This window comes from Adelges cooleyi, unplaced genomic scaffold (assembly GCF_023614345.1).
Source record: "Adelges cooleyi isolate 19-005CV unplaced genomic scaffold, UGA_ACOO_1.1 ACOO_flye_CR_arks_rails_tigmint_CR_PRNA_31, whole genome shotgun sequence".
NCBI classification, from domain to species: Eukaryota; Metazoa; Arthropoda; class Insecta; order Hemiptera; family Adelgidae; genus Adelges; species Adelges cooleyi.
In genome coordinates this window covers 1,349,790-1,366,539 of record NW_026095981.1, presented here as the reverse complement: position 1 = coordinate 1,366,539, position 16,750 = coordinate 1,349,790, and the positions used below count along the sequence as shown (strand labels likewise).

Below are 16,750 nucleotides of genomic sequence, written 5' to 3'. Positions count from 1 at the left end.
TGATAACGGACTTTACACTTTAACCTAATCTAGTCGGAGCTAGTCATTAGCTGGTTGTATTGGACACAGATATATATATAATAAACTAGATTGCTAACTAGCGATAAGAATTGAAGCCGACGGTCCGCCATACTGGTGGGATTTAAGTGTGTTATCAATGCATATATTATATATCTGCATATATTATTATATCAATAATATATATATATATGATTGTTATAAACATATATTATTTTCGCGTGATAAGGTTCTAATTCCCACCAGGATGGCGGAAAGTGGCTGCTTCAATCTTCTCTATTGGTGGTATATACAGTTATCTGTGATATTGGATGAGCAATCTAGTATCTAAACTATGCATCAGTTACCACGGAATAATCGAATGACCAGTAACCATAATATATTTTATTATTTGTACATAACCTCTTTCGCTAACAAATTTTTACTTCACAGTTCACACAATTTCGGATTTCCATTAGTGAAATGAGAAATTACAAACTTAATTAAAAAATGTTAGTAAATTTACATTTTACTTTATAGTGAATATCATAGCATGCATATATTGTAGTTATGTCATAACTCGTATTTTATAATTTTTGAAATATATGCATAAATATATCAGTTGATAACATTTGCTCTCGACTTTATTTTGACGTTTCATTCTTGGAGACGCCATTAATTTAATAGGTAAGTGCATTAAAGATTAATAGATAATTCAATACAATACGAATTCAATTAGCTCTTTTATTTTAGGTTGAATGCTTTATTTCCGGAAATATTTTATCATTTAAAAACCAATGTTATCATGTCAGAAATATCAATGGTGTTGTGAATGGGCTATACCAATTGAAGGGGTCCGTGCAAAAACGAGACAACTCCAATTTTGGCGAAAATAGGTTTTTGGCCGTTTCCAATTAAGAAAAATTTGACGAGTATATCTGTGTAAGAACGAGACAAATCCGACCACCGGTATAGGAAATATAATGGAACTGGAGCTGTCTGGTTTTTTTTTTTCCATTGAAAAACCAGATAGCTCCGGAGTTATCTGGTTTTTGCGCCGAATGTTGTCTACACTAAAATCAGTTGTCTTAAAGTAAGAATAAATAATATTAATAATTTTTTGATAAAAAAAAAAATTGAAATAATAAATACAAAGTTCGGGTCAAAAAACAAGATAGCTCCAACAATTTTGGGTTAATTTTAGCTCACATCTCAAATCAAAAACCCTAATCAAATCACGTACTACGTCATCTTTTTCATCATGGTCTAATATATATTAATTGATAATAACATTAGTTTTACCTTAAACTCAATATTTTTAAAATAGTTGTTTTTGTTTCTTGAAAAGTTTAAAAAAATGGAGTTGTCTCGTTTTTGCACGGACCCCTTCAATTACTATGGAAATGTCTTTTCAATTGGACCCAAGACCTTACAATTTTATATCAAGGTGTAAATTTAAATATAAAGCATTAGTTTAATAGGTAAGTTTATTAGAGCTTAATGGGTAATTTAAAACAATACGATTTCAATTAGCTTTTTTAATTTAGGTTGAATGCTTTTTTACTGCAAATATTTTATCTTTTAAAAACCAATGTTATCATGTAAAATTGGTTTTGAGTATGACATATCAATTACTATGGGAATTTCTTTCCAATTGGACCCAAGACCTTACAATTATATATCAAGGTGTAAATTATAAGTATAAAACATTTATTTCTTATATGACATTTTTTCATGTGAATGTATAATATCAACACTAAGCAATTTGAATGAAAAGTGTGTTACAGACCAGTTTCATTTATTTTTAAAAATATCAGTAATTAATGTATGAATTTCATATTATTACATACAAGGAATCACTTCTTGATTATATCAATATCGTTTTTTATTTTATTTTAAGCCTATTGTAAGTATATTATTTTTATTTGATTAAACTTATCTAATGTAGTTCAAATGTCTGCTTTCAGTTAAGTTATTTCCTACAATGATTTAACCCATATATAGTGTCTGACATACATTACGGATATTTTATCATAAAGTTTTAGCTATAACTGACACAGGTATTTGGCTATCAAAGTTAAATTTTATGTCAAATTTATTAATATACAATAATTCTCTCTTTGAAAAGTTGTAATTCTATTAATTTGTATTTAATGAATTCAGTAACACAAGTAAATTATTTTTTTGAACTCGCCTAAGATAATTCTTATAGTTAATTTTATTTATTGAATTTTGATTTTGGTTAGATTTGTTTAGTTACCAACGGTTGTTAAAAGAAAAAAACTTAAATCAGTATTATAGAAGTTGAACAATTTCAAATGTATAGATATTGTTTTTGTTTAATATTTTTGATTTAATATTGCCACTTTTACATAATCTTAGTAAAACGTACCCGTTATAATAGTTTAATAATGTCAATACTTTAATTTGTATAGTAAACAAGGAAATATCAAATAATGGTTTTCTTTTTAAACAACTAAAATCAATTAAGCTTTAATTGTCTAGATATTAAATAGTGAAGAAAATAAGAAAATACTGATTATAATATCAAAATAAGCGGATTCAACTATAAAAGAATTAACTGTTCAATTTAAAATGTTTAAAACAGACATATTTTATTATAAAGGCTTTGGAATCGCTATTACTATAATATTATACATCTTATAAGTTATAATAATAGTTAGTACGAATAAAAGGATAAGAAATATATAAACTATTTAATTTAATTTGTAATTAATAAAATAAAAAAGACAAGTTTTGATCATTTAATGTTTGCGTGACACAAACCTTAACTTAATTTCTGAAAACAAATCACAGGTGAGTTTGAGTATCATTGTATGATTTAGTGTAATTGAGTCACAACTTTTTGGTCCATATTTTTATTAACTGGATCTTGATAAGAAAGTAACTTAATTTAAAAAAAATAAAATGTCAGTGTTGTTGAAGAATTTACCGTTACAGAAACAGCAAATCTTAACACTGTTTAAAAATATCTAGTCTTAAGACAACTTAATCATTTAAACATAGTCCACTTTATTGCATTATTTTTTATTAATAAAGTTGTTTATATAAAAAAAAAAAGTTAGTTATAAATGTAAAATAGACAACATTTTAAATATTTACTGTAGAATTAAAATAGTAAGCAAATCAAATCCAAAATTCCTTATTTAGTGTAAATTGTTTAAAACAATTATTTGAGCACAGAACATATTTTGAATAAATTGAACATGACTAAACAAATAATAGTAACGCTTCGCGACACTTGTCCATTCAATGTATGCACTTATGAGATTGTAAGCCAAATTTTAAAGCTATTGTTTACTACCTATAAAAATTATAATTTTCATAATAATCTGTTGTACTATGCCGTCACTTGTTGAATGTAGAACATAGATAGTAGAAAAATATGATAACTAGATTAATGATAATAATATTATGTATTATCATCATAGCAGCATTTTATTGGCTCCCGGTCTTTGGAAACCCAAAGAAATATAACAATATTTAAGAGACAATGTAATATCTTCACAAAGTCATAGCTAACGACTAGATGGATGAAAATTAATAATTCAAACGATAAAATATTTTAAAAAATGTTTGCCTACAAATTTATGGAATTAAAAACATATGTTGCCATTTGAAAACGTGAACTTAGACCCTTTTTATCGTATACGGGATGGAAATAAAAATTTTCAAAGCATTGAAAAATATAGTAAAACTTATACCTAAAAGAATAGGAAAAAAAAAAGTTACAAAATATTCATATTTTCGGAGAAAATGAGTGTCTTACGTTAGTTGTATCACCCTGTATATGTAATTAAAGTATAAGAAAAAATTAATTTTCAAAATATTTATATTTTCCGAGTAAATGAGTTTCTCAGATCAAATGGATCACTTTGTAAACAGTCCAAACTATATAAATTTAAGCAATTTTAACTGTTATTTTTAAATAACTGTATCCATGAATTACCGCACATTTGTCATGAGACATGAAAAGCATTTTGTCGCAACACGCAAAGCTGCATTAATGGGTCGCTGTGGACCGGATTTAAAGGTTTCCAATAAGAAAACATTATATTTTCAATAGATAAACACTGTTTATTATGATATTTTTATGTAACGAAACAGATGTAATCTTATACATAAAGTGTACAGTGAAAACGAATTGATGTATTGAAATCGAAACTATATGATTGAACAATTTCGACGTGGATGTACTTAATGTGTATTAACGTGTCAATAAAATAAAAAAAAGTAAATTCATCGACAAAATAAAACGGCGATTTATGAAAACAATATTATTTTTCTACAATTATCTCAGATTAGTTTGAGTATTTTTTTGCCAGTAGATTGGTCTACTCGCCAAAATCCGTCTACGAACTTCATGAATGTTAACGGGCGGCCGAAATGTTCAGTAATTTTACAAACACCTTGTTTGTCGATACCAGCGTCTTTTATTCGATATCTTGGGTCTGGTAGAGTTAAATTCAACGTTATTAAATAACAGGCCTGGAGCGGGCGAAATAATTGCATTGATACATCACCCTCTTAAAAATAAAAATAATTATTAAACATGACAGCGTGAAATATTGACACGCCAGCTGCACGGGGTAAACATGGGAAAAACGGAAACGGATAAAAGAGAAATCGTTAAAAAAAAAATGCATTCATTTAAATTACATAGAACACACGGATCACTCTTAAATCTAAGTAGTAACAAATAATCTGTAAAAAGGAACGAATGTTGAAAAATAGGAATCTAATACTTCTTTCTGTTTGAAAATATTTTTGTTTTTGCTATGTACGTACCTATACCAATATTATACAACTTAAAATTAATTAGTAAACTATTTATGTAATAAACTTTTAAAATTAAGAATAATTTACTAAATATTTTCACCAGTCGATAGTCAGTTTTGGATAACCATTTTCAGCAAATTGTTCTTAATTTAAATCGTTAGTTAAATACATACGTTAATATTTAAATTTTCCAAAAAAAAAAAAAATAATAAATATAAATTCGAATATTGTTTATTACTATGTTTAAAAAATAGTGTCGGCAAAAAGAAAAACTAATAAATTACAACGACTTCGCTTCAATATAACAATATTAAAGCTTTTTTAGTTAAATTCACGTTTGTAAGTAAAAAGTCTAAACAAGCGTCCCACCCTTGATACTTAACAAAAGAAAAAATGTAGTTAGTTTGATAAATGGTTTTAATTGTAAACTGAGTTGCTTTAATATTATAAATCAAAGTCAATGGATAGTGGAAACTAACACTGGGCTTTGCTCACAGGAGCAGTCACTTATGCCGTAAATATACAAACACAAATCATGCATTAATACAGGGTTTTGTTATAAAAAATTCTTACCTTCTAAATTCGAGATTAAACGTTTCAAAGATTGGCCAGTTATACTCCTTCTAGTCGCCCCCAGAGCTGACAAGTCCAATGCTTTGAAATCTGTAACTTCAAACATATTATGTAAATATTGCTGATAACCGGTGCTAAATGTCAAATTCCCTTTTGTGTTTGAGCTACGATGCGAAGCTGAGACGATTTTGTTTACAATGTGTAATTTATTTTTAAATTAATTATTATTGTTGCTGGACCGACCTGTCATAATTTATTCAGTCTATAAATCATTCACAACGCACAGAGGAACATTTTTGTGCACGAAAATTGAAAAAAGTACAACCCTTCCCATTTAAAAGCTAGTCAGAACACTTAGTGTACACATTAGTCACAGTTATTATTATAGACAGACCCTAATCGCATTTACCTTAAAAAAATAAAACTCAAATGTTAAGCAAATTATTAATATTACAATGCTTTTCATCGATATTTAATACTTTAGATTCGATTTTTTTTATCCAGAAAAAACCAAAAATCTTAATCACACCATTATATAAAAACATTTATGAAGTTACTCTTATAATAGGCCTCTGCGTGGTACTCAGTTTCGCATCGAAGGGTTATTCGAAAGTGATTTTATAATAATTATTTGTATGTTACTTATGTTCGAGGGAATAGGATCTTGGAGGCCTGTAACAAAAATAAATAACAAAATTAAACGATAAATGATTGAAGTGTAATACAAATTTTTTACATTGTACAATTTTATACACAACTGCGATAACTTAGTCAATCAATGATAAAAAAAAATTTTAATTTGCTTAGCTATCAATGATTCGAGTAGCTTCATTTCACCTTGCAAGATTTGTTAAAGAATTACAGCGTTGGATGATCGATAGATAATCTAACTGTAGAAAGACACTTAGGCCCTCGTTCAATTAGAACTCCAACTAACCCTTGAGCCTATTATCTAGGTTTTTATTCTTGAGATTTATTGGAGATCAAAAATATTGTAAGGGTTCTAGGAGACATTTTACCAATCAAACGCAGGGTGGTTTTATAATTGATACAGTGCCTATTTTTACCATGGTCCATTCTTATTGTATTCTGTATTTGTTTCTCGTTTTTTATGTATTCTGAAATTGAAAACAAAAAAAAAAATGGTTATAAATCTACTTTATCTACATTATTGAACAGTCATTACACCTATTATATGTGTAATTATTAAAAATACTAATTGTGACTATAACTATCACGCGTTTCGCCCTTTCTTAATTGAAATAAACAGATAAAAGTTTGAGTTTTTATAAATAAATACATATGTATATACTTTTTGTAAAAACATTTAGTAAATTAATATCTTTACATAAACAAAGTTATTTACTTTCAGTGACGTGGCGACTGTACTTTAACTCGATTAAGAATTATTATTTTTAAACACTTGACTGTAATTATTAATAACAATAAATAAATTTGTATTATTTCCCTAATACTATTCCACATTAGATGTAACAAGGAAACTGAGAGGGCAACACTCGTTAAAAAAACAAAAACATTTAAGGACTACTTTACAATGAACAATATATTGGTTGTAAAATATTATATAAAATTCATTACGTTCCAGTAACTCCGGTTCATAAATATCAGCGATTTCTGAAATTTCAACAAATATAATATTTACAAAATCGTATGAGCTGTTGAAAAATACTTCTATAAAATATAATAATCTACTGCTATAACAGCATATTTATTTATTTATTATTACAAAACGGGCAACAGTCTAAAGTAGAGTTATAGTTGTATTATTACCTGGTGCAACTAACTGTAAATTCAACGTAGCTGAAATCAATAAGCAGTTATGAGTTCAACGAGATTGGCTATTATTCAAATATCTAAATCCCAAAGCTCCTAACAAAAGCCATCGCAATTAAAAAAAATATATATATATAATAAAAAAGACCTTCATATGGTTTTAGTGATGAAGTCGTTCAAGTAAGTAAGTAAGTTGACGCTTTACATTTTTGAAATATTATTATAATAATTTTAGTATGTCAAAAACGAGGGCTAGAAATTAGGTTGTTGTCTAGGTTGTAGGTACGCTTACTGATCGATTTAGCAGACAATATTAAACTTTTGACTGATTTGTCCAAAGTACCTGAAAACACATTTTTATTTACATATTAATAGTGTCCATTTAATGATGTAAACATAAAAAAATCCACCAAAGGGAGATCGAGGGGAAGAAAAAATTACCCTTAAAAATAGATAAACAAAGAAAATATCTTTTGAAATATTTAAACATTTCTAAGTTATTAGAATTATTTTTTAATAATTTTAACTATGTAACGTTATGTATCTGTAATTTAACAGAGTGATCCTATTCAACGGAAGACACTAATTTTCTCTAAAAATAATAACAACTTCTTGGGTTTTATTTTTATATAAAAAATTAATTAAATATAAATGTTACAGTTTAAAAAGTCGATAGAGTTTTGAACATCCTAAAAAGGTAAATAATTAATAGTTTTATAATATTCTAACGTAACATAAACGACCATTTTTTCAAAAAAAGTAAACAACACAAAATTGAAATTACTTAAATATATCGAAATAATATCCGTTGAAAATTTAATAATTTTAAAATTGAAAAATAACATTTTTATGCAGTTTTTCTCGATTCCGGCAAAAAGAGATTTTTCAAAATTAATTTCTCCGGCCCACTATGCTCCATCAATGCTATACTTAGACCTCAATGTACTAGCTTTTTTTATGTTGTTATAATATTATACAAAATTATAAACGTTCTTTTTGACTAAACAAAATTTACTAGTTTCTACAATTGTATACCTACTCTTAATATATACAATATGTGTATGCCGTCACATCATTCGAGTTAAAAAAAAACAACAAAAAAAAAGGTTGCGTTTCATAGAACAACGTGATTATTGTAATAATATTTAAAGATTCAATTATCAGAAAGAACGTAATATGTACATTGTTTTACTATATAATAATTGTTTTAAAATAGTTTACTGTGTATTGGTTCTATCGCCCTGAGGAAGCTGTCTGTAATTAAAATGGTAAACAAATGTAAAAAAAAAAAAAAAGATTAAACGTATTTAAACAACTCTAGAATATATTTTATGGATTAACTTAATGGTACTCACTTGAAATGTACACTTGCTTCTTATAGTCGGCTATTAATAAAACATTTTAGATATTAATTACATGTATAATCATTATAAATATCGGATTTCTAAAATTGTTTTATAAAATGTCTTATAAGTGTACAGTAAACGAATATATTATTATACTTTATGATGAGCGAGCAAGCATGTTCATTAAGCGTGTCAAAAAATTCGTGATACTTACTATCAGTTAGTTCAGCCAAAACAATTGCAAAGACAAACGATAGTAAAACAAACAGAAGTTTCATTTTTGTCTGGAAAAAAAAAATCTATTCACATTAGTTGTTAATTGATTATTTATTTTTTGACAACTATGATCCTGAAGACTAATAAAATATAATACTCAAAAGATAATGGATTGTAATTTGATGGCATCATCACTAAGGAAATGTAAGTTGTACATCTGATTTTATCATCTGTGATGTAACATATTAGGGTTTTAAATTAATATTATTTAATTAATTTTCCTGTTAAATAATGAATGCTCCCATTAGTTTATAAATGTTTACAATTATATATTTTAATTTGCATCGATTAGTTTGTATGCACATTAATTATTATCGATTTAATTAATTTGCGCAGTGTAGGGTTAATACGCTGTCTTTTGGATTTTTATTAAAAAATAAAAATACACTAGTTTACAAAGTACGGTAGTAATGGTAATAAAAATAATATAAATTATAATCATAGTTCATATTTACAGGTCTATACTCACAGGTCTTAGGGTAAAACTTACCTAAACTGATTTACCGTCTGCGATACACACCAATTGGATTAGCTTGTTGAACTGAGTTTTGCCTTTTGGGATGCGATTGTCTTCGGTCTTGTCGATGTGTCTTTTATGTAAATATGTCTTATGTAAATACACTTAGTGCGGTAACCTGTGCAATGTTTTAAATGTTTGTTCAGCGATATTTTTACAAAAAAAAAAAACAATTCCATATCGAAGTCTGCAGTCTAGACGTCCTATCAACTGTATAAATCTTAAAAATGTATAAACATTTGTTTTACTCGTACACGGTCGGAGACGTTTGACTATTTTGTGTTTGGTTTACTTTACTTGTTTGAAAATATTTGAACAAGTTGTAATTTGAACGAAATTATATTTAAAGTACAAAGCTATTTTCTGTGTACGTAAGTATATTGAAAATAAAATATTAGAATATAAACAATATTTTTTTTTGTAAATGCTTTTATTGAATTTCACGCTTGACATAGTAGACTATTTGAATGAAGTACAGATTAACGAAATTCGTTTGAAATAATTTTCATTGAATCCAAAATAATTACAGTCGATAGAAACACGTTAAATATAAAGGTATTCAAATTATCAAAGTATCTTCTGATGTTACGTCTTACTAATTTAAGCTCTATTGCAATTTTTTATGTTTTACTCTCCAGTAGAAAAAAAAAATGTAAATAATAGTTTATGAAATATATTAACATTTATTAGGGTGCTATTGTAATTTTATAGATCAAAGTATAGAAAATTATATTAGTGCCATTTTATGCTAAGGCTTCAAATGTTTTTCAAATTTATATGGTCAAATTTTGAAATCTTAAGCCCTAAATCTTCTTCTAAAAAAGCGAAATGAAGAATAGGTTCGACTCCTTTTGAAGGAAAGGGATTTGATGTATTAATTTTTGTTTATCAAAGTGTATAAAATGTTGAATTAATTAGACTATTATTTTTTGGCGTTTCTCCCGATTTTGAAGGGGAATGGATGATTTTTTTTTAATTTTGCACTTCAATATAATATCATTTAGCTAGGATTTATGATCTATAGACTTGTCGACCGAAAAAGCAAAAATAGTAATAACGTTTACAATTATTGTGCTAGAGAGCCAAACATTTTAACACATGTCTAGCTCGGCCAACTACATAAAATGTGAAAATTTCAGATATACTCATTCACAATATCAAGAAAAAAAAATGTCTGTGTAAATTCCAATCACTTTATTAACCAATCTCCACCAAATTGTAATCGGTTCATATAAACAACCGAACAAACATGCTTGTGAAAATTTAAGGGAAAAAGACGCTATTAAATATATATAGGTAAATTATATAGGTGGATATCCATTAAAATTTCAAGAGAGGGAGGCTAACATCAATGTAAGTCGTGGAGCTTCGCCCCACAACCACACCACACAGCTAATGTTATAATTGATGTAATACAAAATGTTAAAATAATGTTTAATTAGACATTAACTGACCATGGGAAAAAGTTATACGGTTAGTCTCGTGGGGTACAAAATGTGCACGAGTACAATAGGATACACATAAATAAATATCGAGAGGTAAACGAAAGTTAGGCTATCATTAGTCAATATTTGTGTTATAAAACTGAGTAAATAAAATATTGGCGTACATTTATACCCCACATGACTCACGAAGGGCTAATTGTGTACACTGTAATTTGTGTTAAACAAATGTAACCACTCCTAAACATCTAAACTGTGTAAATTTATTAGTATTTTTAGATAACGTCGTTCAAACAAAATATAAAAAAATAACTATTTTAAAAATAATGTTTGATTTATGTAAACGTTATAAAAAAATCTAACCACAGACAGCCCACATATCTTTATATTATTCGCAACATTTGCAGATCTTGAATTTTTGTGCTGACGTTGCCAGTTAATATTGCAGAGTTAAGCATTAGGAACTAGTCTAGTGTCACACTTAAACAGCCTGAACAACATCTGAAGAATTTTAGTCTAAAGATTCAGCATCTCCGTTGAACATCTACACGTATCTGTATGTTCGATCGTATAATTTTTTAACTTCATACAGTGGACAGCAATCCTGCTCATTTCACAAATTATAAACAAATAATTATTTTTACAAATTTTTTATACTTTGTAAAATAATTAAAATTACACTGTCTGAATAACACATCGTATAACGGACGCAATAAAAACGCTTTGTGAAATTAATATCACTATCTTACAAAACTTTAATCATGTGCTGCCATTATTTAGTTTTACAGCCACATTATTACAATACATTATATTATATAATTACAATGGAACCGGTTATTTCAAAAACGACATAATTTATTGTTTTTACAAAAATATTCGTTTTTGTCAAATTTGATACTAGCAAACGTAGTTACGTTTTCTATGTAATAGATATATATTTTGTAAAACTCAAATTTCATAAAAATTCACAATTTGGTGTTAACAATGTTAATACAATTTCATTGTTCGCTCAGTTGTCTTTATTAGTATTTTTCTATTATGTTAATATTTGACCTGGGTGTAGTTGGCACCGGAAAATTATACTAGGACTATAAAAGTCATACAGAACATTTGCTAGAAGTTTTTGTTAATATTTTAACTAGTTTTGTTTCTCTTAGTACTTGGGTTTAGAATCTATTGCTTATAGTATTCATCAATACCAACTTAACTTTACATATAGAGGTGTTTGTTACCAATGGGTGGTTTCCTCTTCAATATATTCAAGCTTTGTAATATAATTTAGAAAAAAAAAACTTATTGTACAGATGGTTTTTTGTAAAATAAAAAAAAATAAAAGTTTATAACTTTAAACTGTCAGTAAAACGAGAAAAACTTTTGTTATTTTCAAAAAAGTATGAAAATTTAACATCTCTATCAAAGTTAACAGCTTTTGGGTAGGTAACTGAAATTCAGTTCTATAAGATATTTTTTTTTCAAAAACGCAGCTTTAATTATTAGTATAATGGACTTAGACTCCTTCATACAAAAAAAATCAATTATTGTGTGCAATCAATATACTTAAATTTGTTTAGTTTGTGGCTTTAAGAAATAAAAATGGATTTTTTGTATCAGAATACAATTTTTGTTGACTTTTTAAACAACATAATATAATATACCCAAATATCAAAAAAATAAATTTGTATTAAACACATATTTGTGCAAAATATAAAACTGTTTACCAAGCACTTCAGATAATATTATTAATCCCCGTTATTGTAAATAGTAATCAAGACCGCGATTGAACCATTGCTATGAAAATAAGAGCGGTTGACAGTTGCGTCGGCCGTTTATATAGAATTTGATATTTTTGCTTTCAACGGATTTTAGTCTCGTGGGATGGGCAAGTCGTTTTAACGCGAATCGACGGTACGTCTATAAGAGAAACGCGGCGGTAAAGAATATATTATTATGTATTAATGGCATTTTCTTCGCTAAAGTCCTTCTCGCACGAGTCATTTTATATTATATTCGTTTGCTTTATAAGTGTATCCGAACGAATTGCGAAAGCTTTCAGCGGGACCGAAGGATGTAAACGCGCGTAAACAAAATTAAACATAATTCAATCATTTCCATTAGAAAGCGCCGTCGAGTACTCGGTTGGGCGGCGTTTGACGGCAATACAATTAACTCTCAGCGCCAACAGACAGCGCCAAGGGGTTTCCGTCAAAGTCGAGCGTACGGCGTTGTACGCATATTATTATTTACCTCGCTCGGCAAAGGGTGTGTGTCGACTCGGTGCCATTTGCCAACGGTTATCTGCCCAACGGTGTACTGCGGACGGTCCAAGGCGTCGTTCCAAAAGCTCCCCCCGAACAAAAAAAAAAGCCACATGGTCGATCAATGACTTTCTGATGCTAGCCTGCGGTTGTCCGCTTGCCGACGGTATGCGTTAATTTAACCCGCCAGTCGAGATAGCCCGCCCATAAGATTTCTTGCGACTGGCACCGAAACCAAAGCGGTCGGTCATTGCGGATTCTGCTGCCACCGGAAGAACATTTTTCTCGCCGTTTAACCGTCATGCACTCGCCGTTAATGTCGGAAACTATTTACACGGAAGAACGGCACGGGAAATCCAGAGTAAGTACTATGCACCAGATACAAGTTCGCAGATACAGTACAACAGACGGTAACATAACATATAAGTTGAATCGAATATGTATGAAAAGGGAATTAGTCCTAAAAGTTAAACTTTCGGAAAATTAAAAAAAAACTGTTTTCACGTACAGTTTTTATTTGGAAAAAATTATAAAAATATTTTATTTTTTTTACTTAAGTTTTTTTTGGCTGGTTAAAATTGAAAACCGATATAAAATTCGTAATCACCGACCCCGAAAACATATAATTTAACCACTTTTGAAATCTTTTACACAAAAATCCAGAAAAATGTTTTAGCTTCGATGCAGAGCATATTTAAATATGTAAAAAAATTGTGTACAATTTTTTGTTTAGCCAATAATAGAGAATATGCGTAGCCTTGTTTAGATGAAAAAAAATATTTTAAATTGTTATCAAGAATTCTGTGATTGTCCGAAAAATAATTTAACTACCAAATAGACGACCTTACAAATGTTGTCATGATTTGATAATATTTTTTTTAATATTTGACGTGTTTATGTTGAAATATCCAAAATCTGCAAACAAATCGGTTTTTTGGAAATAAAATTAAAAAAAAAACTGTTGGTCCAGATTTTTTTCTTTGTTTAATATGTCATTTATACATCATAAGAGTTCTAACTTCAGACAAAATTTCAACTAAAAGGTCCTAAAATTACGGCTAAAACCTCCCCAAAAAAACAAAAAATCCCTACCTCAAAGTATTAACTAATTAAATTTTTTATTTATAGAGTTGCTCTCGATAGAATCGGTCCATTATTAAAAAAGTTACAGTGTACAGGGTGATCCAACTAACGTAAGACACTCATTGTCTCTGAAAGTATGAATATTTTGCGAATTTTTTTTTCCTAAAATTTTAGGTACATATTTAACTGCATTTTTCAATATTTAGAAAAATTTTATTTTCAACCCTTATACGTTAAAGAAGTACGAAAAATCCCCAGTTGAAGTATATCCAAAACAAAAACTACAATATTTTAATTATTTTAAGAGAAAATAAGTGTCTTTTTCTTAATAAATCACTCTTTTCAATCGACGGTCGTAATCATAATACGCCAACGACAGGTTTTTTAGAAAATTATTAATTTCCAAAAAAAAATATTTTTCTTAACCATAGACTGTTTGTTTACTTATCAAATTGGTCTAATTCGTATTCTGATTCTTTTTAAACTGCGATCCTAACGTTTAGTTTATTCGTGAAAAGTAGTATATTACCCATTAATGATTTTTCTAAAAAAATATGTTCATAAGAAGTCATAATAAAATACATTGGTGAAGTAGTTTCGTTTACCTACATCATTCTATCGCACACAATACCAATTATTATTTAATAATTAATATATGAAAAGAGGGTTAAGCGAAACATTAGTTGTTTATGAATATAGTCAAATTTATTGAATTGAAACTCTTGTCGTTGCGTCGGCTGATAATAAATTTGAAAAATTTGTTATTTACAAATTTAATCAACAAGTGTAATGCATAAAATTAAAAAATATTTTTTATAATTTTTTTCAAGTAAACGTGTATGAGAAAACATGTTTTTTTATTTTCCTAAAGATTTAATTTTTGTAATTATTGTCACTTTTATAATAAATTGATTCAATGATTTAAATAATGTGATAAATGTATTCAAATGGATTATATAAAAAATGGTCGTACTTACTACTTATCTATGTAAACTTTGGCTAACGTTAAAAAAACCTAACTCTGTTTTAATATTAAAAATTTCAGAAAGTGCCCCGTAACACAAAGTTGATTGAGGCGTTTCAATTTAAAGCAAATATGAAGTGTATTGTTTTGACCGTAAGTTTTGTCTTATCGGTCCTTTGGCAAATAAAATTTACGGTAAGTACAATTTATGTATATAGTAAATAGTAACACTTAAAAACTCGTAAATATATACCAAGTTTAAATGTTAAATGCTAAAAATGATCTTTTATTTAAATCGTCATAAAAATGTGTATTTCAAAACTTATTTTTTTTTGTACATTTTATTAGAATTTTGAATATAATAAACATATCATGAACAACAAATTTAAATAATATAAATAAGTTTACTCTTTACATGTATTATAAGTGTACATTTTAATAGTTATGTATACATTTTTAATTTTATTTCATACATACAAAATATTTATGTAATACTCTCATTTATATTCGTATATTCGATAAATGTATTTATTTTTTAGTGTAATTTATGTACAAAAAAAAAAACAGTAGCCGTCACTGTGTTTTAAATAGGAAGATAAGAACCGCTTGTGTATCATATTTCAACACATTTTATTGTGTCGGGCTACTGATGTTATTACCTATAGGACACATAAATAGTAATTGTATGGGCTACTGTTTTGTTTTTTGGACAAATGAAAAAAATACAGGAAAATGTAGTATAGATATGTAGTTATAGAAAACGGACAGATTAAATAAAAATGAAAAAATCCAAACTTTAAATGTAATAGTGTTTAAAAAAGTTTTGACCAGTTCATGGCAAAACAAATATTTTCAACCAAAAAAGGTCACGATTTTTCAATGCGTTGAGTCTGTTAACTTTAAATAGAGGGTTTTCGCTCAAAAATATTGTATATTATGGTTATCAAGCATTGAAATTCCGTCTTAAAAAAATACAAGTACAGCTATTGGTAGATTTTTTTTAAATAAACGGAAAACAATCATCTTTCAATTTCTTTACCTCTAAATTGATTTAAATTAACACCCGTGCTAATTTTTAAGATAACTGTAAATTAAAATAAGTATAACTTTCTAAACAAATATGTACACATATTTTTACGCAATACGTGTTCGGCTATCATCTATTAAATTTTATCTGTTTTGGGGTTTTCAGAATGACAACCAACGTCATCCAGCGACACCCGTATTCCTTTTGATTAACATGTTCAATAAGATGGTAGTTTTGGTGGTTTACATGATGTTATTGGATGAATGCTACTTAAGCACAACTCGGCGTGACTTATGCGACATGAAATTGATGGGTTTTTCCGATGCGTCCAAGTACATGAAAAGGCTCAGAATAGCCGAACCCATAGTGTGGTGAGTAATTGTTGACAATCAATCGAATGCTTTTGTTTACCGTCATAAAATTACAGTCCGATTGGTTTTGAACTATTGTATTTTTTTATATTTTCTTTGGTTATTAGTCGGCCCAGATGTGATATATTTGTCAAATAAATATAACCCCGGCCCTAATGTGTTAAGACCCTACGTACTTGAGGTTTTCAAACGGTTTACCCTATCTATTTAAATACATTTTTAGATGAAGAATATTTGCTGGAAATTTCCATTGATCGATATCCAGTTATGAATAATTACTTTTAAAGTTACAGACGTTTACAATT

At 27.9% G+C, this 16,750-nt stretch overlaps 1 protein-coding gene and 1 long non-coding RNA gene across 5 annotated transcripts; one reads left to right on the top strand and one right to left on the bottom strand.

Moving 5' to 3' along the window:
• The first annotated feature begins 564 nt into the window (after positions 1-564).
• On the top strand, positions 565-2,067 carry LOC126839893 (uncharacterized). The gene is made up of 4 exons (XR_007685990.1): positions 565-684; positions 751-1,478; positions 1,545-1,903; positions 1,965-2,067. It is a non-coding gene; the product is annotated as an uncharacterized LOC126839893 (long non-coding RNA).
• Positions 2,068-4,108: 2,041 nt separating this feature from the next.
• LOC126839909 (uncharacterized) lies at positions 4,109-9,411 on the bottom strand. Of its 4 annotated transcripts, none has more exons than XM_050575351.1 (11): positions 9,277-9,411; positions 8,725-8,794; positions 8,520-8,549; positions 8,386-8,418; positions 7,457-7,507; positions 7,162-7,191; positions 6,970-7,005; positions 6,390-6,488; positions 6,013-6,042; positions 5,371-5,466; positions 4,109-4,544 (listed from the first exon to the last, which is right to left on the bottom strand). In XM_050575351.1, exons 2-11 carry the CDS (start codon positions 8,786-8,788, stop codon positions 4,315-4,317), a joined length of 699 nt encoding a protein of 232 aa, XP_050431308.1. In that variant the 5' UTR covers positions 8,789-8,794; positions 9,277-9,411; the 3' UTR covers positions 4,109-4,314. The 4 variants fall into 4 exon arrangements, with proteins under 4 accessions (XP_050431308.1, XP_050431309.1, XP_050431311.1 ...); XM_050575352.1 differs by having other exon boundaries at positions 4,110-4,544; positions 5,371-5,460; XM_050575354.1 differs by having other exon boundaries at positions 4,113-4,544; positions 6,438-6,488.
• Positions 9,412-16,750: the final 7,339 nt, after the last annotated feature.